This window comes from Dasypus novemcinctus, chromosome 1 (genome assembly GCF_030445035.2).
Source record: "Dasypus novemcinctus isolate mDasNov1 chromosome 1, mDasNov1.1.hap2, whole genome shotgun sequence".
Taxonomy (NCBI): domain Eukaryota; kingdom Metazoa; phylum Chordata; class Mammalia; order Cingulata; family Dasypodidae; genus Dasypus; species Dasypus novemcinctus.
The window spans coordinates 156,400,667-156,426,263 of NC_080673.1; the positions used below are offsets into that span (position 1 = coordinate 156,400,667).

The window sequence follows — 25,597 nt, forward strand, 5'->3', positions numbered from 1 at the left end:
GACAATTTCATTTTCAACTCACCTGGACCAGAAAGAAACATTAGGTCAATGGTGAAGAAAGAATACCAAATTTTTATTCCTCTGGAGTAGCAAAATTTTTTAACTAATCACTTGTTTTTTTTTAGAAGGTACCAGAGATTGAACCCAGAACCTTGTACATGCAAAGCAGGTGCTCAACCACTGAGCTACACCCACTCCTGACCATTTGATTTTTAAAGGCATTCAGTTATTTACCACATACCAATTCATTAACTACATTCATATTACTAAATTTTCAGAAAGAGATATGACTATTTCCTGACCCTGCAAAATACCACTTATAAATTGTACTTAAAAGTAAATAAATTGCAAACAATAAAACAATGAGAAGAGCTCTTACAGGTTCCTTTACATTTTATTTATCATAAACACTAATACAACAAACACTGGAGAAAGCCTTTTTATAATGTTTTGATGTGAAGTTTAACACTTAAAATTATGCTTGCTCCCCCCACCCACCCCAATTCAACATGCAGATATCACATTTTCATATAGATTGATTCTAGAGCACTACAATCTGATAGTTGTCTGAGAGTGTCTTTGCACTGAAAATAATGTTTAAAACAATTTCACAAAACTAAATACTATCATGGTATAATACCATCAATCATATAGTTCCCCAAAGTGAGTACATTTTCACAATATTAACATAAAAATCTGTTTATTAAAACATAGTAAGCCAAACCACAAAAACCCAGGCTCTAGTTTTAAATGTGTTTATGAAGGCTGCAGCTGAACTCAAAGCATGCAGATATTCATGATCACCTAGATGAAGCTGGATATTGAAACTTCTTCAATAGGTCCAATGATGCAATGCTTCACTCATCCCAAGTATCTCCATATTTGTTTACTTTGACTAGGAGAAAAGCACAAATAATTGATGATTCCAAATAGTAATGAGTAAAAGGCTATTATAAGTTTGCTATTGTTATGATGAAAAGTTATGTTTCTCTCTCATCTGAGTGAAAGCAATGAAAGTCAAACTGTAGTTATGAGGAGTTGGATAGCTTTTTGTGACCTCGAAGGTTGGACATAAATACTAATGCACTCCATTAAGAAATTTACATAACGTTTGATCTTCCTAACAACTTTGTAAAGTAAATAAATAATCTCCATTTTAAGGGTGAGAAAACAGGACTAGTAACTTGCCCAAAGTTCAAGCCTATAAACCATGTAGAAATGAAATTTGAACACAGGTCTGCTTTAGGTCCAAAACCTGGGTGCCTTTGCAACTTTACCATACTACATAAGTAAGTGTGGCATATAGTATTGCACATACCAAAAACATGTGGACAAAAAAACAAACAAACCTGGAAATAAAAAATATTTGTAAAATAAACATTTGAGTTCTGTTTTTCACAAAAATTATAATAATAGAAATGGTCAAGTCTTCAGGTGGTGGTGAATTCAATCTTCTCTCATATGAGCTGTATGACTACAAAAGAGAAATGGTTTCCAATATTCCTGTAGTTTAGATGAGATTTTATTTCAAACATGCTCTTCTATCTTGTTTATTCTTTTACCTTTTCAGTTCTCTCCTACATAGTCTCCAGCTGTGAATTACAACTGTTCAGATGACCAAAGTAATTAAAAAATGTTAAGACAGTGCAGATTAGGGACCCCAACCACAAGACCCATTCAGGGAGTTCACAAAGCCAAAAATATTTTTATTATTATATTTAGATACTATATACCCCCTTTTCCCTCCGATTTTTCTTTATTCCTTTTGCTCTCATTCCCTCCTTAGTTTTCTAGACACTAAATGTGTGATGAGACCACTGTTCTGACAGTTTATGCGACTTCTGTTTGTTCTAAAATTTTCTAGTCCAATTTGGTAAACATCAATAAAGGGATAATCTACATCAACAAAAGCTCTTCGGAATCCTCAATAATTTTTAAGAGTGTAAAGAGGTCCCAAGACCAAAAAATTTGAGTACCCCTCATCTAAAATACTGCATTCATAGTTCATGCAGTAAAGGCAGAAATGAAAGGATTACCATCATGCAGTTTTACACTTCTGTATGCTCAAAAATTTTCATGGAAAACAACTGAGAAAATAGTGAAAAAAGGTTAATGAATCAGCAAAGCTGAAACCCAACTAACAGGTTTCACCCCATACAGCAGTATTATCTTTTTAAAAGAAGGTATCACACATCATTGTGCTGGAACTAACAATACAGTTATCCCTTCCAATCAGGACTTTCCTCATCATGGTTTTGATATATCATGGGTCTGCCTAAGAAATTTAAATGGGAATTATTTTAGGAGTTTTGCAGAAGCTGTAGATGACGCACAAAGGCCAGCAGACGATAGAGAAAGTTTAGAAATTCAGAAATGCATAAAATATACGTTAAGTATTATATAATACTTAACCCGAATTTTACAATAAGATTCTGTAAAGACCTTATAAAAGAAAAAGGAAAAATTCAAACTTCTCTGGTATGAAGGGAGGGCCAAAAAATTTTACAGGGATTTTCCAGATTGCAGGAACACCATACCCCTAACCCACATGATGTGGAAAGAATAATTATACATTATATTACGTCAGAGATATCATTTGTCGCAAAAAATTAAAGCAACTAAATTAACAAAGTATTATAGAAAAGTGATAAAATTTTTCTAAACATATATACCTTTTTATTCAACAAATATTGTCCTAAAAAGTTGACCATAAATCAAATTATATCTAAAAAGGAAAGAGTCACTAACACTGAAGAGAAATTTATTTTTTCAAAACAATGTTTTAAAAAGAAAAATCATCCCTTAATTTATCTGTTTTATAACATTTAGATTTTGTAAATTTTGTTTATTTTTAAAGACAAAGCAAGAATATAGTTAGGAAAAGTGTAAATTATAAAATATACATTAATATATATTACAATATAAATTGTATTACAGTTAGTCACTGATCATGTTAGGAATATATCCCAAAACTCGCAAAAACCCAAAATTCAATAATTACCAAATAAGCCACAATTTCTCTCCATAAAATGTAACTGAAAACTTTAAGAGATACTTTCTGACCCTGTACTGTACTGTCAAATTTTCTATCTAGATTCTAGAATAGAACATTCTAGAACATTCACTGAAACTATTTCACAACTGTCTTTTTTCCTTAATTATACAAAGAACACATGCAAAATCATCAGCATTTTTTCACAAAGGAAATTTTATCACTTCATGTTATTGTGTCATATAATAGAACTTCAAGACTTCACTATCCCAAACACAAATGTCAAAATCTAGCAAATGCAAATGAGCCACCATATTTCCTTTTCTTAACTGCTATTACTACAGAAAGCCCAACTAAAATACCCCACTTTGAAATTTCACTGCAAAGCACTATGCAGCACAGACCTATGAAAGATTACAAAAAAGGAAAATTACCATTCCCTAACCTCATGGAGCTATAATCCAAATTTTCTCAACTCATTTAGCAGAACAAGTAGCACCAATATGAGTCTTTATATATTTCAAGTAATGGCTATTGACTGCATAAGGTTTATGCTATTTTTTTTCAATGACAAACATTAATAAGCAATTTTGTAGTTACAATTCCATTTTAAAGTTGTTTTTTTTATACATATCAATGCTAGGACATAGATATTAGCCATTACTGCTTTTTTTTTTTAAAAAGAATTCTAAATGAAACAATCACAATTAGAAATAAACTTGGCTCTAAAACAATGACCACAATAAAAAAATACTAAGTGTTTTTTTGTATTTTTGCATTCTTTGGGGCATATGAATCACCAGAAGGTACCAAGGACCTATTCCTTCCTTCAATTTTTATAGTAGTAAAAAGAAAACCTTAGAACAATGACACATACTGTCACATTTCTCAAGAGAGAAATCACAAAATTCTACACTGAAATGTAGCTACAAAACTCTATTCAAAAAGTACTCTTCCATTAGAGGTAAACTTCTTTGTTGGAAAATTAACTTTGGGAAAGGTATAGCTGTTACAAAAGAACTTAAAACCAATTGTGATTTTCTACCTTGTAACTTAAAATTAACAATCATTTAAAAGCAATAATACTGTTATCCAAAAAAAAAAATAGTCAAACTCCTCCTCTGGAAATGGCTTATAAGCTTGTTTGTAAGGCCTTAAACTCCTTCTATTTCACATACGTGGAAGGAAATCAATCTCTTTACTTAGACGTGGATACTATGGTTCTGCTAAAAGTTGCATTACAGCCAATTATCAATATTTGGTCACCAGATCAGGCTTATCAGAAAAAGGGTATATAGATTTCCAAGGTGACTCCTAAGGGAAAAACAGTCAAGTGGATGTATCATTTGTATATTACATTATAAAACTAGTTTTACTGTCTTAAGTCATCCCACTATTTGATATTCATTTTTATCTAATACAGAATGGCCTTTGGAACACTTTAAAAATAAAAGAACTGAAGAATGTGAAACAACTATCTTTTTAAAAGATTTTTATTTTGGTTAACTGCATGAAGAATTAAATCACATTATTAATTAATGATTTTAACTAATTCTGCAGTTTCCCATCCTAAAAAGTAAACTGATTTAGACTAAACTATCATACCTTCTTTTTTTGGCACTCTTTCCTGCATAGGCCTGACTGAGGGGTCAGTCTTTTGTGTTAAAGTTACTTCATATGACTCTCTGTTCTTATTCCTTAATTCCTCATATGTAATATTTTTTCTTTTAGGACTTTCTTCAAGCTTGAAATCAGGTCCTAAAACAACAAACAGTTAATAAATGGTGATAAAAGGATTTGGATAAACCCAAAGCAACTAAATGTTACAAATGCCCCTTGTCTACAATCAAAATAGAATAAAGTAAAATAAAGAATGAAATTATTACCACCATTCCAAAGGTACTATAATTTTCTCAAGGTAATTAATTATAAAACAGATTCTACTTCCTCTTACACTTTAAGCCTTTATTTCTAAAACTTAAAATCAACATCAAAAATTGAAAAACATAACCATGGATATTATAAACAGCACAATTTAAACACATTAAAATGCTAGTGTTTTATATAGGAAAGTTATGCATACTGTGCACTAAATTAAAGAGAAATATATTCCTATGGTGATAATTAAACAAAACTTGACAAAGTGTAGCTTTTATTTTATTTAGTAATATTCCCATATGTAAATGTTCCTGTCATCATAAGTCTATATGCAAACAATTCCAGGTATTTTTAAAAATTACTTACTTTACCATCTTCATATTAAACAAAAATACTTGAAAATAGCTACAGAAAAGTATAAAACATAGCTTTGAGTCATAGTGCGCATTATAATCACTCTGGTCTAACAATACTTACTGAGGCAGAGTACCAACTATAAGTTCTACTTGGAAACAGCATTTATTCTTTACCTCTCTCAATGGTTAGAGTCAAAATATGAACAATACATATCATCAGAGAGTCAAATAGAGTCAAATGCTGATATAGAATAAGAAATTGATTACTCTTAATATTTGTTGATAGGCCCAAATACTGAATATAGTTTGTAAAATGTATAACCAAGCAAAACAGGCTGTATAAACATTCTTACAAAAATTAACTGATGCTAACAAAACATTTAGTGAACTAGTCAACTCATTAAGTCTTTCATGCTATACCAAAAGTAACAGTTTTCAAGGAGGTTTTCAGTAAGACATACAAACTAGATATGTCATTTTAATATAATATTAATTAAAAAATTTTTTAAACTTTTTTGAAAGTGATACAATTTTGCAACTCAATGATATGGTCCCAGTGAATGATCAGAATTGTCAAAGCAACCTAACTATACATTAACGTTTTCAACCCTTATCTTTTCTTTTGCTATAATGTATATTACATTGATACAAAGCAAAGACTTAAATTTCCATTAATTAGTTCTAGTATTTTTTCCACAGTTAAAGATTAAATATTTTTCTGGCTAAAAAATTAGAAATTAAGAAAAAAAGGTATAGTCTTACATTAGGCATTGTGCATTTCATTAATAATGAGTGATTCTTGAACTCATTTCCCTTCCCCATAAATACTTTAAATTAAAATTCTGACAGAGATAGTATATACTAGTCAGGAACCATAAGTTCTTATCCCCATTTTGGCAACAATGAAATGTCCTTGGGCAAATCACTGGTTTTCTCAACCATTAAATAGGCAAGTTTGATTAGATGAGCTCTAAGTTTCCTTCCAGGTCTAATAATTTTTCTTATTATTATGAAAACATAAATCAGAAAGTAGACTGAGGCAAACTTTCTCTACTCCTGTATAGTGGAGGATATATGATTTACTACTTTGGGAAGGTTATAAAGAGCTGGAAGGAATAAGAAAATGTAAAATAGTACTGACTTAAATCTAACTATAATAAACTATGCATGAAAAGTCTCAACAGCTAAGAAGGAATTTTTACTTTGAAAGATTAAAAACTCTTTGAATTCCTGGTAAGAGGAAGCAGTACTAATGAGGGAATGTAGGACTTAAACAAAGGAGAAGGTGTCCTGGTAGGGAAGGACAATAGCTGGGACAAACCAAAGGACGGCCAGTGCAGGTCAACGTATGGAGCGAGCTTGGAAAAGGGGATCAGAAAGCAGAGCAGCAGACAGAGGGACTGCTGTTGTGGAGTGCATAAAAGATATTAAAATATGAGCTTCACCCTAGGCTTTGTTTGGTATCTGCTTTTATGTAGAAAATAAACTATAACATGAACTTTTCTTATGCAAATGGAAGGAAGGATGCAAGTCATTACAAAGACCTGATGAATGGCTATAATACAAGCAGAATGAATTTGAGCTTGAAAGACTGGGAAAGACAAGGACAGATGGCTTTGAAGAAAAGATGGTGACTTTAGCTACACTCTTCTAATCTGCCCATCCTTTCTTCTCTCTAACTGACTGGCTGTTTCCTACTTTACAGAAAAAAGAAAGCCGAGGATTAAAAGACTCTCAACTCCTTTCATTCTAACTTAAGAATCTCTTTAATCATCTTAAACTTCCTTTCTTGCAGTATTTTTTTCCCAAGGTTACAAGCCTCACCTCCTTTGCTCTAAAACAGGGCTAATATAACTTTCTGCAATGAAGCAAATGTTTTATATCTGCACTGTCCAATACAATAACCAGTAGCACATGTAGTTATTGAGCACTTGAAATTCTGCCTATGCAACCAAGGAACTAAAATTTTAATGTGATTTAGTTTTAATTAATTTAAAGAGACTTTATGACCAGTGGCTACTTTATGTACTGACCTACCTAGAACACTTTCTGTATCCTCTGGAAACTTACTTGTAAGCCTATAATCAATTCTTCCTCTCCACAGCATCTCCTTCCCTTTAACCGACATATAGATTTGAGCGTCTCCCATCTTAAACCAAAGAAAAAAAACCCCAAATCCTTCCTTTAATCTTGTGTACTCCCCAGTTACTGGCTTATTGCCTTTGATTCACAGCATGCTTTTTCAAAGAGTATTCAATTGGGGTATACAATCCCTTATCCAAAACCCTTAGGATCAGATGTATTTCACAAGTCAGAGTTTTTCAGATTTTAAAAAATTATTATAGTGCATATCCCTTATATTACTTAATATTCATCCATTCAGAGGTTTGGGGCAGCAACAAGTAAGCAAGCACATGAATATTTCAAGAGCAAAATCTAGGAAAAATTACATTAAATCATAAGTAAAGTATAAATAGCATTGTATCATATTAGATCAAAATTTGCTGCCAAATGAATTCAGGTCACATTTTCTCACAAAATAAATTAAGAAAAAAAAACGGGGTTGTCAATACATTTTGAATTTTAGGGTTTGAGTACTTCCTGTTTCTAATTCCTCACCTTTCGGTACAAACCAGATTGAAGGAAGGAAGGAAATTAACATTTATTGAGAGGCTATAACTTGCCAGGCATTGTCACTGATTTGAAAATCCAACAGTTCTTTAAGAGAAATGTCATTATCTCTATTGTGAGAGAAAATAAAAAAATTGAGGGTATCACAAATTACAATACTTGCTCAAAATACACAGCTAGCAAATATCAATCATGACTCAAATTTAGGCCTTAATCAAAAGCCTATGTTCTTTCATGTACATTGTGCGATCTTCAAATACGGTATTTACACAAAGTTCACAAAGCATTTCACATGGTTTTTCACTAAACAACAGTTCTGTAAGGCAGGTTAATATTAATTTTCTAACATTACAGACAAGGAAGCTGAAAGCCTCTAAGACCAGCCTATCAAACATAACCTTTGTAAAACCTCCTTGAAGCCTCTACACCTGAGGCACAATTTATTGCTTCATCTTTGCTATTATACTAAACACAGGTTTGTATTCTCAACTACTGGGGTTTATTAGTAATTCATCTTATACTTCTGTATCTTCTAACAGACTAAAAGTTTCTAAAGGACAAGAACTAGGTCTTGTTCATCTTTATTTCTTCCATACCTAGCAGAATGTCTGACACCTACTGGTCCTCAAGAAATGTTGAAGTAAGAATGAATGAACAAACAAACATGCTGCTTTTAGGCTGATGATGGAACACACAAATGATATCCAGTAGAAAGAGTCATTAAAGTTTATACATACGTTGGACCATTAAATGCTGAAATTCATTTCAAGAGAAGTTTCTACCTTGGGCAATATGATCAGTAATACCAGTGGGAGTAGATTCGTTCATGGAAGAACTGAACGGAATTGGCTCATAATGAGGAAGCATCTCTTTTTCTATGTTGTCTGATGCAGGAGATGTCACAAAAGATGAATGGCCACTCACACTTGAGTCATATTTTGACTTCTGAGAATAGTGCCTGAAAAATGTAAATCATATTACATAAGAAATATGAGCTATTACCTATACTTATTTAAAGAAGTGTGTTAAGGTATTTTATTTTCCAAAGCAATTGCTTTAATTTTAATATTTGTTAAAAATATGAATGTTTCTGCCACAAAAACATTAAAAATATGTCCTGACTCACCTACACAACATGAAAACAGTCACTTTTAATACAGAGAAAAATATATCCAACTTTCTAATTATCAGGACTTCAGGATAATTTAATGTGTTTTCAAGTTTCTTAGAAAGAAAAGGGTTCTTCAGGTCAGATCTAATTCAACAAATATGTGCAGTTTGTTCATCAACTGGGAAATTAACTTCCAGAGCTAGCAGTCCATATAAACACTATTTTTGCTAATGCAGACCCTGGTAATATTATCTCTTATGGCGTTTATATTGTTTGCCAATTAGAATATGATGATAACGTAGCTAACAATACACTTAAATACCTTATTATTTATTTATTTACCTACCCAGACAGATACATTTAATTATATTTACACAACACAAAAACAAAACCGTAGTCTGAAGGAAAAACCAGTAAGAGGTTGAACGTTATTTTACGTACTAGGTAAGTTAAAAATTTAAGAGATGGGATTGATAAAATTTGGCAAGTCAAGAGAATCTTACACAGCACCAAAAGTGTTTGCCATATCAAATAAAGAAAAAATTATTCTTTATTCTGGGGACATGTGCTTCCAAATAAGATGCAACTCTCTATTTAAAACAATGATAGCTGAATTCTGTTCTACTTTTTAAAGTAAGTTAACTTTAGACTACAGCAAAATGGCAAAGTTTCCAATGATCCTTCAGTTATGCAATTTTAAACCCTAAATTAGGACAATATTTAAATTGTTTTTCTACAATTTTTAAGCTAAAAATAAGAACATTATGTGAAAATCAGAATCTAGCCTACCCAGGTGGTGAAGATCGTCGTGCCTGTCCTGATCGTAAAGCTTCTCCAAGAGGGGAATTCTCTAGATTCTTAAACTTCTCTTGGCAAGTTTTCACGTAAGAAAGCTTTCCAGCAAAGTATCCCATGATACAAGCAACTTATTGTAAAAAAGCAAACAGAAAATGTAACTCAGCATGTTTTTTTAGACTTAAATCTTTTCTAAAAGAATATTTTTAAACAGTTTGATTCAATGTCTTTGGTTTGGGGAGAGAGATTTCCTGATAGTGATAAAAGTGCCATATTCCATCATTCTCTTGATTCACAGAAAGAGCCTGTGAATAAAATTCACTTTCCCAAAATAAGTCAAATTAATGTTGGCTATAATATAAATCAGTTCTAATTTACTAACTTTAGCAACATAGATAGTAAAGGTGTCATAAAGGTATAATGGAAAGAAGAATGAATGAGAAATCAAAACATCATGGAATTTAGGCCATTTCTTTTTTTAATATGGGAATTATTTCATTTGCCCAGCCACATTTATAAGATTGTTTTAAAAATAAAATTATGTGCAACAAACTATGCACCTTTAAAATAATGAATTATAAAGGGCTACCTAAGTGTATCTGTTGCTTCAAATGTCTGTTTCCAGTATAAAAGAGAGGCTAGTCTGAAAAGACTCATGTAAAGCTTCAAGTACTCTTTTTTCAGGGCTACTTAGCTTCTTTTCAATTAACCACACTGTAAAATGCAAATAAGCTGTGCTATAGAAATTTGCTTTTTTAAGTAAACTTAATTTTTAAAAAATTAAAGAGTATCTACACATTTTCCCCCAAAGACAGAGCAAAAGAATTTTCAAATACTTTATTTTTACAAACTAATTTAATATTAATAGCTCATACATTATAAAATAGAAAAGAAAAAGCCTCCCTTTCAAGTAACCCCACAAGCTCAAGTAATCCATTTAATGAAAAGCTTAAACTAATTGGCAGAGTATGTAACCACATAACTCTACTGAGTAAGATCTGTCAAAACATTTTATAAAAACTAATGATTTCACTTAGGTTAAAAAAAGATATATATTCTTAGAAAATATCAATGAAGAAAAACACGTGTTGTTCATACATACATATAAGTTTAGGGATAGATCCATATTTGGGATGACTTGAAAGGATTCCTAAAGATAAAAGAGCAAATATTTCTGAGTAATGCATTATTAGAGGAAGACAAGTTTGCATAATTAAGACGTGCAGTAGGTTTCATTAGAATTTTAAGATTATGCCAAATAGGAAAATGACACAAATTATTCTAGGAAATGAGATGAGATTTCATAAAACTGCAAAGAAACTATTTCTAATAGTCATAACCTGGTCTCTTCTAACGTGAGGCAAAATTAGTGGTTAAGTTTAGCAATGTAGTATAAAATAAGATATATCTATTTCTTAGCAACCTTGGACAATCCACAAAGATATAAGAAAAAATAGTACAGAATTTAAAAAATATTAACTGAAAATAGACGCTTGTTAAGTGACCATAAAGAACACTACACTATTTAAATGAGAATCAAGTGAATTCAAAATCAACAGAAATATGAAAAAAACAACTATAAAGTATTAGAATAAGTGAATTTAGAAAGATTACTTGATACAAGGTTAATACACAAATATATCTACATCTATATAAAATTACTATATACTAGTAAAATAACGACATAATTCATTATAGTATCAAAAAAAATCAAAGTCCCAAGAAGAAATCTAATGAAAAATATGAGACCCCTACATTGAAATCTACTGCAAGAAATAAAAGCTAAACAGAGAAATATACCGTGTTCATCAATTGAAAGATTATAAAGACGGCAGTTCTCCACAAATTCTTCTATAGATTCAATGCAATCCCAATCAAAATCAAGGCAAGTTTTTGCAAAAATGAAAAGATTACTCTGAAAATTATGTGGAAATACAAAGGGCTAAGAATAGCCAAGGCAATAGTGAAGAATAACAAAACTAGAAAATCACCAACAGATATATATCATGAACTATGATAAAGTTATAATATAAATGTAATAGTGATTAAGACAGTCCAATATAAATGCAAGATTAAAGTGATCAAAACCACAAGAGATTTCAAAACCAGACAACATGGCCACTTGATTTATGACAAAGGTTAACACTGTAGTACAGTGAAGAAAGAATAGTCCTTTCAAAATGTACCTTGCTCCTACCTCATACCATGTTCAAAACAATTCCAGATGGGTTGAAAATTTAAATATGAAAGATAAAATAAAGCTCTAAAGGAAAACATCTTTGTGTCCTTGGAGTAGACCAAGATCTTAAAAAGACCACAAAAAGCACTTCTTACAAAGGAAAAATCTGTTAAACTGGACTCTGTTAACATTAAGAACCATTCAGAGTGGTAAAAAATGATCACAATACATGTATCTGACAAAAGACTTCAAATGGGAGGCAGCTAGGAGCAGTTGAAAAGGGATGTGAAGACTTTTCCCTTTGTCATTACCTAATCAAAATTACCATTTCCCATCATTCTACCCTAACTATTTCATGGAATTTTCAATCCTTCATGCAGACCGTGGCATAATCTGTCTCCAAGAGACTTCCAACTGTTATGCTTATTGTTCTATCACAAGGTCCCTCTACCTTGATAGTTTTCCTTCTCCTTTACTCTAAATCCTGTCCACCCTTCAAAATCTACTTCTTCCAAGAAATTTTCCTTGATTATAGCTGCCCTACTACACAATGTAGTATATTATTAAGCATGGAATTATATTCACTATTTGCTTCAATGTTATTCATACTATTTCCTAAGATGAACTACTAAGCAGCTCTTAAATTTTTTTGTATAACCTCTCATGCCTAGCTCCAATCATTAATTAAATGACAGACTGGATTAAGATAGACTAAATGGACAGCACCATAATATACACTATAATATCTCCATTCATACCTCTCTGTATCAGTTTTTCCTTAAAAGTGATGTGATTAATATGTGGTGGTTTTGTTTTATTTGTTTTTATAATACCAAACCAATCTCAGTCTACAAAACAACTTAGCCCTAAAGGACATATAATATGCACATATGGCTTGACTTGTTTCTATGTTTAAGACCCCTGTCATGGTAGCACATTGTAACAACGTTCTTTAAGAGTTCTATAACTAACAAGACAATTTTTTACCAAAAATAAAGAAGTAAAAATAAAAATCCTATTTCTCTAACTACTTTTCTCAATTAGCTTTCGGACTACCGTCTAAGTACGTCATTCTGTTAAAATGAAAAGCTTAAACTTCCTATCACAGTCATATTTTAGGAGAAACTAGTAAATTCAAAAGAACAGTTTTTTAGATTTAATATGACAGCCATCCTGTCATTCTTTCCTATGACATTCTGCCATTTCCAGGTAGACTATTTACAAAGTAAATGTAATGAGCGATAGTACTGCTTATACCACTAAATTTTAAGATGTAGAAAATGATAAATTTTATACTTAGTCTAAACCTCACTCAATATATGAATATGTTCTACTATTTTAAGTCAATAGAACCTGGAACAATTAAGCGTCTTCAATACGGGGGGGGGGGGGGGGGGGGGGAAGGAAAAGAAAAAAAAGTGTCTTCAGAGGCTTGTTAAAAAAATACAGAGCACTTGCCAGAACTGAGATTCCTAACTTCCCCTCCCCACTGTAGGTGGTTATGGAGCAAAGCTTGTCTAGAGAGCTACTATCTCTGAATCAGTTCAGAAGAATTACTTAGAGTTTTGCTGCAACATGGATTCATAGATCCCACCGCATGTACTCTGATGGGGCCAATGAATTTGTATATCCAACAAACTCCCAGGTAACAGTGATGCTGCTAGTCCACCTAGACCACATGTGCCTTTCTACCTCTCTGCAAATCATCCCCATTACTTTCTTGATCTAGTAGATTGTTAATGTTGTGTTGCAGGTGGGTAACAAATTTTTAAACCAAGATATATGAGTCAGTGGGTCCAAGGGACAACACATTATAGAAATTCATCAATGATAATGTTTAATGTGATAAATTATCACTTTTATCTAAAAATCACGGGAAAATAACATAAAACACATGATGATATCCAAAATACTAAACAAACTCAAATTTTAAATATTTACCTTTACTGATTAATCCTTGAGTAATTAACATACTTGTTGCAGCCAAAGGCACAGCTAAAGGAGAAAAAGAATTTGTCAATATCAACAAAGGAAAAAATTTTGTCTGAGATCATTAGGATGGATATATGAATATCAGTAAAATCATCAAAGGAGTATATTGTATAATTAAGAGCTTTAAAAAATAATTTCCCATTTTTGAAAGCTATTCTGTATACATACTCAGAAAAATAAAGGAACATTTTAAAGTTAAGAAACATTACTAAACATTAAATAATTTAATTCAAAAACCATTTAAATTTTGACTTCGAAATCCAGGATGGAATACATTTAACAGACCAAAAAAATGTATAAAAATTGCATTAAGTACTTTTTCTGCAAATTCCTAAACATTTTCATCACTTTTTAAAATCAATGGTCACAAGCTAATAATCTCCAAAGTGAAATGGATTCTATTATATATATACATAAATATATGTTAATGTTATATACTGATAAAATATTCTTAAAGATAAAAATATTAAGTACGAAATTTCTTAATGCTCAAAACCACAATGAGACACCATGTCACATTCACTAGGATGAGTGTGATGTGCCCATCAACAAGTAAATGGATGAATTGTGGTACATACATACAATGGAATGTTATTTAACAGTAAAAAGGAATAAAATTTTGATGCATGTTATAACATGGGTGAACCTTGAAATCATTACATTGAGTGAAAAAGCCAGACACAAAAGGACAAAAATTGTATGAACTTACTTAAATGAAATATCGAGAACAAGCAAATTCAGAAAGTAGATTAGAGGTTACCAGGGGCCAGAGGGAGGGGGAAAAGGGGAGTTTTCATATATTGGAATAGCAGTTTGATATTGTTTATGAATTCCAAAAATAGATGATGGATTATGTTTGAAAACTGGTCTGTCCCTCTGGGCATATTAGATAGTACTAGGTTCAGAGGTTTCACTTTTACTTGATTAAAAAATGATTAAGAGAAAGCGGATTTGCCAGGATAGGGCGTTCTCCTACCACATGGGAGGTCCAAGGTTCAAACTCAGGGTCGGGAGGACCCATGTGATGAGTGGCCCACGAGCAGTGCTAACTCGCACAAGGAGTACCCTGCCACGCAGGGGTGTCCCCCACGTAGGGGAGCCCCATGCACAAGGAGTGCCAGAGCTGGCCAGTGCGAAAAAAGTGCAGCCTGTCCAGGAATGGCACCGCACACATGCAGAGGTGACGCAACAAAAAGACAGACTGCCGGTGCCACTGACAAGAATGTAAGTGGACACAGAGAGCAGACAACTGGGGGGCAGTGGGGAGGAGGCGGGGAAGGGGAGAGAAATAAACAAATCTTAAAAAAAAATGATTAAGGCTTTGATTGGGCCACATCAGTAGGATGTTGAGTCCCCGCCCCTTGGGTGGGCAGAGCTCACAGACAAATCATACCAAAGAAGGGAGGTTAGAGTTTTGAGCTGGAGCCTGGGAAGTAAACACATAGGAGAGCACAAAGCAGCTGAACCTGTAAAGAATTGAGCCCTGGGGAAAGAAAGAAAACCTAGAGAGCCTGATAGTCTACAGCTGATCTTGTAGAAAGACAAGCACAGCTGAGCCCAGAGAGAATGAGCCCAGGGGGAGAGACTAGACTTATCCCAGCCTAGAGCTGTTACTGGAAGAAGCTGGGACAACAGAGCCTTAGACAAAGAGGAAGGTTGAACATTGGCAGCCATCTTGCTCCAACACATGGCAATAGACTTTGGTGAGGGAAGTAACTTATGCTTTATGGCCTAGTAATTGTAAATAAATACCCTTTATGAAGGTCAACAGATTTCTGGTATTTTGCACCAGCACCCCTTTGGCTGACTAATACAAATGGTAATGGAGTTTTTGTTTGGGTGACTGGTAGTTTGCAGATGTACCCCAGAAAAACATCCATTTCTATGGATGTGAATCCATTTTAAGTAGGACATTTTGATGAAGTTACTTTAGTTAAAGTGTAACCCACCTAAACCAGGAAGGGGCTTAATCCTATTATCGGAGTCCTTTATAAACAGAATGAAATTCAGACAGAGAGAAAGCCAAAGGGAGCAGCCAAAAGCTGAATATCAAAAGAACTGGGAAGAGAAATAAGAGACCAGGAAATGCTGCCATGTGTCTTGTCACATGCCTAACTAAGGACCAAGGATCACCAGTCCCCAAAGAAATGCCAGTCTTTGGGGAGAAAGCACCACCTTGATGATGCCTTGATGTGAACTTTCTTTTAGCCTTAAAATAGTAAGCAAATAAATTCCCATTGTTTAACCTGACCCATTGTAATGTATTTGAGCAGCCCAGGAAACTAAAACAGTGATGAAAAAAGTTTTAGTAATGGATGGTGGTGATTATAGAATGCTTTGAATGTAATTAATACCACTGAATTACACACTTAAATATAGTTAAAAATAGTAAATTTTGGTTATATATATTGTAATATGCATATTACAATAATAAAAACTTTAAAAAGTTTCTTTTGCATGACAGTTCGAGAATTATATGCTGAATTCCCTTTGGCCTGTGATTAGAGCCAAGATTCTATATATTGTTGATACGTGATATTATTACAACATGCAACACCTAGGTTATCTATTTTAAGAGTCAATCACTACTTTAATGTTAATATTTTGGTTGCTTTAATTTCCTGTATTCCAAATATGGCATACAACCAAAAAGCTATGTTTTAGCCTGTCCTTATTACACACCTTCTGCCCCTCCAACTTGTGATCATTCTAAACTATTTTAACACAAAAAAATTACTTGGCCTTCTGTTTTTTATCATATACCACAGGTCCTACTTTTAACAGTCATGTTCAAAGTATCATCTTAAATGGGTATTCTGTTGATCACTGCCCTTTAATGTATCTTTAGCATAATGCTGTCAGAGCTATTTAAAATGTTAAATATGTAGAGCAGCATAAATTTATCAGCCAGAAATAAATCTAGACACCTGGACACTAAATCTATGCAGCCATTAACCGAAAATTACAATTCCAAACCCTATCTACCAGACTTCCTTTTTCTTAATCCTGGGTCATCAACAGATTTGAAAATTGATCCTTTTATCCTATCTATGCAATCCTCAAAGATAAAAAATTGTTGCTAGAATACAACTGAGTTCTCTGAAAAATTATACCCACTCTATGGACCAGAAGAATTTTTTTTTAAACTTCATGATTCATAATAACTGTAATCTAAAATATTACTCTCAACTGGAGATGTATACCATCATCACTTAATTCTTTCAGAAGTTCTTCTAGCTTCAACTCTCTGAATATTAGACTAAGGGTAAAATGCAAAAGATTTTATTAGATATCCCTGCATCTTCTTAACTTTTATTTCCTGTTCTTTGTTGATTCTTTTACTACCACTTGACTTGTTCCCTTATTCATGGGTACTATCCCATCATTTCTATCCCATCATTTCTAAATATTAAGCACATGACAGATACTGTTATCATTTTTTTTCCAAAAGATTTATTTCTCCCCTCCCCCCCTCGTTGTCGGCTGTCTGTGTCCATTTGCTATACATTCTTCTGTGTCTGCTTGTCTTCTTTTTAGGAGGCACCTGGAACCAATCCTGGGACCTTCCAGAGTGGGAGAGAGGTGCTCAATCTCTGGTGCCACCTCAGCTCCCTGGTCTGCTGCATCTCTTACTGTCTCTCCTCTGTGTCTTTTTGTTGCATCATCTTGCTGTACCAACTCTCTGCTCAGGCCAGCTTGCCACACGGGCCAGCACTCTTGCGCAGGCCAGCACTCCACTCAGGCCAGCCTGCTGCACAGGCCAGCACTCGTACGGGCCAGTTCTCCACAGAGACCAGCTTGCCATTACCTGGAATCTAACCCTGGACCTCCCATATGGTAGACAGGAGCCCAATCGCTTGAGCCATATATGCTTCCTGTACTGTTATTTTTATGCACTGATCTCTACACTTAATTCCTTGGTGCCTTCACAAAGGCAACTAAAAGATAAACTCTAATTTCACTTCTGTAACTTTGTTTCTATTTCAGCTGCTTATAGACCTTTCACAATTTAATGCTGTACCATGAACTAAAAATTACAAACTTCTTCAAACTATACCCTTCCATCAGTAATGCCATCATTCTCCAAAGCTGGACTATTTCAATGTTATTATTTGACTCTTACCTTTCCTTCATTCCCCCTTAGTCAAAACTACTGTAAAGTCCTATAGGTGTCCTTTAAAAAACACGTCATTGCCACCCCCTCTTCTCTGGCCCAAATGACACTATCATCAACTACATCTCAGTGAGAATATGCCTGAGCTACTGCCTCTCTAAATAGATTTCATCAAATATAACCTCTCATTCTCCTAGTCTATCCTGGTCACTGCCAATTAATCTTCCTTAAAAAAAAAAAAAAAGCAAAAAAACGTATGTATCATCCCTTCTGTTCAAGAACCTAAAAAATATAATGACCTTTAATCCTTAGTATGACACATAATTTTCTACCCCCAATAAGCCTCTACTCAATTAGATCAGCAAGCTTAAAGACACTAGAAGAGATCAGGTTATTGCAAACTCTATGCCTTTGTTCAATATTAATTTCATTGACATGCTCCCCCCACTCCCTGTGTTTTCTTCATTAATCTAAAGTCCTACTAGTTGTGAAGTCTTATTTGCTAACGAAGCCCTTTTTAGGTCAAACAACTCAAATTAACCAATCTCTTTAAAAAGAATTTAAGTTAATCTATTTCACATGTTAGTGTTGTCTCAAATACATCATATAACTGCTTTAAGACAAAGACTGTGTCTAGAAAACTCATTTTCCAAGCACAGCACCCCGCAAAGTGTAAACATAAATACCGGACTGACTAAGAAAAATGTACATCCCCTTAATAGCTTAAGTGCCTTTTAAAAAAAAAATTCTATTCTGACTTTTTTCTTTAGGATTACCCTATCTGAACGGAATGCAATTTCTGGGTAAGGCAGCACAAAGGTTTTGTTCAAAAGTAAGTTTTTGTTTTATATGCTTCCAACATTGTCTCTATTTAAAAAATAACATCTTTATGGGAAGCAGATGTGATTCAAGTGATTGAGCTCCTGCCTACCATACAGGATGTCTGTAGTTTGGTTCCTGGTGCCTCCTAAAGACCACAGCGAGCTGGCGCAGCAATGTGACACCATAAGAGACATGGGGAAAAAAGCATGATGAAAGATATAACAAAGCAGGGAATGGAGGTGGCTCAAGCTATTAGGCTCCTTCCTCCCATATCAGAGATCCCAGGTTCAGTTCCTGGTGCCTCCTAAAAGAAAGAAGAAAGACGAAACAGACATAGCAAGTGTAAACAACGAGGGAGTAGGGAGAAATAAATAAATATATAAAATCTTTTTTAAAAAATCTTTATGTATAAAGTCTCAAGTCAGAAATCAAAAGATGATTATAAACTAACATTTCACATTGATAAAAATGTAAGAATTGAAATCACGAGCTTCTTTCAGAGACTTGGCTTCAAATCCAGACAACTGTGCAACACTAAAGAAATCATTTAACATCTCTAAACCTCAATTTCTCCATCTGTAAAATGAGGATAATAGTTAACTTTTTGGAATGTTTTCACATAATCCATGCACATTCAGAATCCCTCCTTTAGCAACCACCACACATGCCAAAATTTGCACATTTGATCTATACTGAGTCATAATGTCAGCTACTAAACTCAAATTATGTTGACTAGAAAATTTAACTTACATCTAAACCAGAAGCTTTCATCATTGCATTCTGCAAAGACCCTTCTTTCTTCCTCTGTTGGAATATAATCAGCCCCTATATCTTTTTACCAAGGAAAATTGGAAAATATTAAAACACCCATATAAAAAAAGTTAGGCTAAAAAATACTACTCTGTTTTTTTATTAGAGAGGTGGGTTTACAGAAAAATCACACAGAAAGTACAGAGTACATACATATGCCCCTCATACACAGTTTTGCCTATTAAAACTTTGCATTAGTGTAGCTTACTCTAAATATTAAGAAAACACACCCAATTTTTCTATCAAATAAAGAAACAACTGGTTTGTAAACTTTTAACAATCTGTGATTTCAAACAGAAGCTAGTACTACTATCTGCTGGTAAGGACTGGCCACATAATGTGGGGCCCTTCATTCAAATTATCATTATGAATTTCAAAATGGCAACAACAGCATCATACAAGCTGGAGTCCTGTGTGACTTCAAAGATGTCACACCCATAAGGCCAGCCCTACTGCTACCATTACTCAAGGCAGTGAAAATTTATTTAGTACAAAGTGCTTCTAATTACAAATACTTGATAGTTACGGGGAATTGGTCTTGGAACTTCTGCATTTGGCTCTCGAAAATCAGCCCTCCCATTCATCTTTCCTGTATCAAAAAAAAAAAATTTACACTAAGTATTAGAGACCACCATCACATAGGTCAAACTAAGTCAAGAAAAGTTATGACATAGTAAAAATACTGGTCTACATCACAACCAATCAACAAATAGTTACTAAGCACTATTACACCTGAAGTAGTTGATGTAAGAAAGTTACCTAAATGAAAAAGTCACAGCCCTGTAAATTAATTTGGAACTAATTATTCATATTAGGTCCTTCAAGTGAAATAGTATAATAGGTGCTTTGTAAGTATTTATCAACTAATTAATATCAAATTCAGATATAAAAGAATATTTTTAAAGTGGGCATGCTTTTCCTTCTGAAGCTGATTATGCATCTTTTCATAGATCTATGCCCAATGACTAGATTAATTCCACAGAATAAAAGGAAAAATCTCTAAAATCATTTCTGGGCATACAGCTCCCAGAAAGCAGTCCTCCAAAATACTGGAATAACAAAAATGTCATATCCTTCTCTGCAGTTTAAAAACTAACATCAAATTTTGTTTCCTCCCAATTTACTTTTCCCTCCTCAAAGATATTGAGAAAACATACAAGAGATTTTTAAATGTCCAGCATTTCAAGAATACTTTTCTTTTTTATCCATGCATCGTAAACTGACATACTAACAGATAATATAACTGTGTATTTTACTCAATATTTATATAGAATCTTGATTATTCCCATTTTCCCGTTTTCATGAAAACGGAAAATGACAACTAAGACAGCAACTGGACTCTTCCATAATTCATTTATTCAAAAAGGCATCCCTGCAGGCCAGCTATGAGCCATACTCTTAGCTCGGGAAAAAGAACAGAAAAGGCAAACTAAATTCACGTTTGGAGCCAGTGGAGTAAACTACATCTTAAAGCAACTCTGTAAAAACGAAACTCTTTTATTTTCTAAATCATAAAAACTATACCTGAAAGCAACTCTCAAAAAACGAAACCCTTTTATTTTCTAAATCATAGCATCTGGAAGGACTCTGTTAAGGTCCTCTTAGACCAATGCCATTTTAATCACTTAATTAAAAAAAAAAAAGCTGAATTGAACCATTTCTAGCTTATTACCGTCGATCCCCCTGCCCCGTCTCCCATCCCCCACCCACAACCCAGCGTCTCTAATCTCCCACCTGCCATTAGAGCCTAAGCAGCACCTTCCCCACCCTCCATTCCATCACGAATTTCTCCCTTCCACACCCCCAAACACACCCTTCGCCTCCCCGGGTCACCTATACTCAGGAACCCGACACCCGAAGCGCGATCGGACCACCCTCACAGGCAGAAAAATGGCGGAAGGTGGAGGGGTGGCGGTGGGGGAGGTGGTGGGTGGGTGGGGGGCAGAACCAGGCTCTGCGTCACCTCACCCACCTCCGGACGACAGCTGCGGGCCTCGGGGCAGAGGGCCTCAGCGATCCCGCACCAAAGACCCAGAGGCGACCGGAAAGTGGGTAGGAAGGGGCAAAAGCGCGCAGAAATTCGGAGGCGCCCAGGACCCCGACGAGGCAGGGGGCACCGAACGACTACGCGGCCCAGAAGTCACCCAGAAACGGGCTCAAAATGACCGCGACCCGGATGCGCTGTTGACCAATGGCAGGAAATGATGTCAAGCTTCTAGGCGGAGTCTAAAAGCAGACAGCCTCGGAACAGACGCAACCTTTGAGTCCGCGGCCCCTCTGTCCTCTGCTGGCTCCTCTCCCTTCCCACCCAGGTCACCGCGCTCACGAGCTCTACTGCGGCTGCGCGGGCGGTTCACACCCTTCCCCCACCCCATCCCCGCAGCTGCGGATCGCCGAGTGATTTGGGGATGTGGCGCGTCTCCTTTATCTTCCAGTTTACCCACTGGCAGGAACTTTTTGAAGCCCCCCTTTGTACCCTTATTCAGCGTTACTGGCTTTTCTTGTATTTTTCTTTCCAGACATTACATAATTGGGCATCTTATTATTTTAGCCTTTAGGCTAAGTAGTATAAAGTAATTATGAAGCTTGCACCCTTGGTTACTCGTCAGCCACTGTTTTGGGCCTGGTTTCTGATTAGCTCCAGAACTTGGAGCACGGTATTTTACCTATCTGAGCGTAAGGAGTATCTTACGTGAAAAATGGAAATACACCTACTTCATAGGGTTATTAGGATTAAAACAGCACATTTAAAGGGGGGGAGGGGCTTGAAATAAGGTGGGAGCCTACCACCCAATGGTTCTCTTTATGAATGGGAGAGCCCACACATTTCATTTGAATGTCAGGCTCAGGACTTCGCTTCAAAAGACAGTACTGCTACACCCAGCCAATAGCTCTTTATTTATTCATCTCACAGATATTGAGTGCCTACTACTGTTGTAGAATTTGAGAGCGGTTCAATTATTTGCGTGTAGAAAGGCCAGGACTTAGGAATGATTTTGACAAGGAAAAATGGTTTATTGATGGCCAGCCGGACTCGGGAGCTTTCTGTTGCAAACCTGAGACCCGAACAAGGATTTTGAGTTGCTTTTATACGGAGGAAGGGCTAAATCATTCTTTGTTTCAGTACTCATTGGGTTTGAATTAGCATATATGTCTTCCACGCCCTAGGTAAGCTTTTAGCATGGACTTCATACATTCTAGAGAAGCTTTTAGCACATTTGGTTTGCATTTTCCCTGAATATTTAAAGTTTATAGAGTTTGCATTGATAAACTCTTTCTCTGGGACTGGAGTCGTTGCCATGGTCACTAAGGGCAGGACTGCAGCCTCTCACCATCCCACACCCACAAGTCAGGACAGACAGCTTAGGTTAAGGTTATCTTTAAAGCGACAAAGAGCCTCCCACCCATAGCCCACATCACTATGAGCCAGGTACTGAAAGTTACTGGTGATTCAACAGTGAACAAACCAAGTCCTAACCCTTTCATCTTCTAAAACCCTCCCAGATTTCTCACGTCTTTCCTCAGCCCTCTTGGTACTATCTTCTGTTCTTTTCCACTGACTCTAGAGCAGCCCCAAATATGTCCTCCCATAGACATATTTAAGAGACAGCCTACAGTGGTCTGTCAAAAACGTAAATCTGACCCTGTCTTTTCTTCTCTAAGCCTTTTGATGGCTCACATCATGCACAAATTATAAGGCCTTTCATAGCTTCTTCAGCCTCACTTTCTTCAACTTTAGAGTCCACCAATATGAAATACACCCTGCAGGCCTTTTCACTCACGGTTCCCTGAACCCAAATGAGCACCACCTGTCACATTTCCCACTGTACGAAACCCTTCTCCCTACCTTTTCAACTCTATTGATATTTCAATGTCTGGTTTTTATATCACCTCTTCTGCTTCTGTGAAGCCTCGTCTGAGCTACACCTCAGAGAATTAATCACTCTTCCTTTTAGCACTTCGTGCATTCTGTTACTGCAGTGTAGTTCTGCATTGCGTTTTTATTTTGTTTCTTTCCATCTTTCTCTGCTTCTTTAGGACAGAAACCTTGGCTTATAAGCCTTTATACTCCCAATATATACCTAAGATAATCAATATTAGTAATATTCTTTTTTGTTCCTGGGATTTGCTAAGCTCAATCAAGGCCCAGGGCCTTTACAGTTACTGTTGCCTTTTCTAGAACAGTCTTCCTCCAGATGTTTGAATGGCTTTTCAGGTTGCAGCTCAATTTCTTCACATCAAAAAAGCCTCCCCTGGCCACCCAATTAAACTACCACCCCAGTCACTCTTACTCTCCGTATTGCCTTGATTATTCTTTTCATAGCACTTATCATGATCTAAAACAATTATTAATTCATTTGTCTGTTATCTTTCTCTGCACTTACTAAAATAAAAGTTCTGTGAAAGCAGGAGCCATTCCTCTCTGGTTACAGCTAGATTGTCATGACTTCACAGTGTCTGGCACATAGAATGAAATCAATAAATATTTATTAAATGAATTTGTTGGGTAAATTTTTAAAAGAGAAGGAACAAAACAAGAAATTCAGAAGACATTCTGGGTGAATTTTATGCAAAAACAAAATCTGTTTTATCCCTGCTTTCTGACTAGATTCTAAGGTTCCATAACCCATTTATATCATATTCTTCCTATTTATCAAGGTAGACCTAACATGTGGCACATGGTAGATAGTGATGAGTATATTTTCTGTTGCTCACTGATACCCTAGCAATCAAGCCAAATTTGCTTGTTATTGATGAAAGGACATGGTGTTCTTTCTGTGGGAACAAAGACTGTAAAACATGCAGGGTAAACTGCCGTTTTTGCCTTCTCCTATCCTGGCATGTAGAGGTCATTGAGTCCTTTGGTATTTCGGGCAATGCAACAATCACAGAATTCAAACATAAATTGGGTAAGATCCAAAGGCTTACAGAAATTTTTTTCACTTGTGAAAGAGATAGGCTACAGGATTTATTAGCCAACCCATCCTCAGACTCTTGGTACTTTAATCTTGAACTGTGTGATCATCAGAAATCAAGCTACTTGGATTAAATTAAATCAACACTCTTAGAAGTACCTCCACTGAATTAAGATGTAATGAAATGTCAGTGTAAGAAATGTGTACTTTTTAAAATTTAATTATGAAGGAATTTTTCAAGGTATTTATTGATTCAGATAAACAAAACTCATGTGATAAATTATTCTTTGATTTCAAAGTGTCAAGAAAAGTTTGTCTTTGCATAAGGAACTCAGACTTCCATAATCACAATTATGAATCAGTGCATTTCCATTTATATTCCACAAGGACAGAGATTGTTTCTGATTTGTTCATAATAGATTATCTAGTACTGAGAAGGGGACATGGCACATTGCAGATGTTCAACAAATATTTGTTTCTTAAAATGTAATGTCGGTGTCGTGCACGTGAGCCCCTTAGAGCAGGGGAGCCCCCGGCTGCCACTCGGGGAAGAGGCCAAGGCCACAGCTTGAGGGAGGTCCCAGCCCCGCTGCACCTGTGTCAGAACTGGTGTGAGATGAAGATAGAATCCTTCCCCACCGCCCTGAGAATCAAGAGTTTTGGCCTGACCGTCGAGTGCACTCTGAAATAGTGTGGAGCCAGGCAAAAAGCACAGACTAAGGCGCTGAAGTGGATTAATAAGGAACTTAGTGATTTGGCCCATGACCCTCCAGCACAATGTTCTGCAGGTCCTGTTGGGGCTGATGCGTTTCATTGGCAAGCCACAATTGTGGGACCTAACGACAGCCAATATCAAGGCGGTATATTCTTTTTTTTTTAATTTTTATTTTTTTTAGATTTGTTTATTTATTTATTTCTCTCCCCTTTCCCCCCGCCCTGGTTGTCTGTTCTCTGTGTCTATTTGCTGCATCTTCTTTGTCTGCTTCTGTTGTTGTCAGTGG

At 35.2% G+C, this 25,597-nt stretch overlaps 1 protein-coding gene across 4 annotated transcripts; it reads right to left on the reverse strand.

Moving 5' to 3' along the window:
• Positions 1-375: 375 nt before the first annotated feature.
• OCIAD1 (OCIA domain containing 1) lies at positions 376-22,016 on the reverse strand. Of its 4 annotated transcripts, none has more exons than XM_004469770.4 (9): positions 21,653-22,016; positions 20,207-20,269; positions 19,621-19,701; positions 13,884-13,937; positions 10,866-10,913; positions 9,758-9,893; positions 8,640-8,815; positions 4,598-4,750; positions 376-895 (listed from the first exon to the last, which is right to left on the reverse strand). In XM_004469770.4, the coding sequence occupies exons 2-9, from the start codon at positions 20,262-20,264 to the stop codon at positions 858-860; spliced, it is 744 nt and encodes a 247-aa protein (XP_004469827.1). In that variant the 5' UTR covers positions 20,265-20,269; positions 21,653-22,016; the 3' UTR covers positions 376-857. The 4 variants fall into 4 exon arrangements, with proteins under 4 accessions (XP_004469827.1, XP_004469828.1, XP_004469829.1 ...); XM_004469771.5 differs by having other exon boundaries at positions 21,514-21,854; XM_004469772.5 differs by having other exon boundaries at positions 21,494-21,831.
• Positions 22,017-25,597: the final 3,581 nt, after the last annotated feature.

Coding starts and splice junctions, on each gene's coding strand:
- OCIAD1 (XM_004469770.4), bottom strand. CDS start 20,264: ATGAATGGGAGGGCTGATTTTCGAGAGCCAAATGCAGAAGTTCCAAGA. Junction 19,702..20,206: donor AGTTCCAAGACCAATTCCCC/GTAACTATCAAG, acceptor CTTGGTAAAAAG/ATATAGGGGCTGATTATATT. Junction 9,894..10,865: donor ATCTATCCCTAAACTTATAT/GTATGTATGAAC, acceptor TTTTACAATAAG/TTGCTTGTATCATGGGATAC.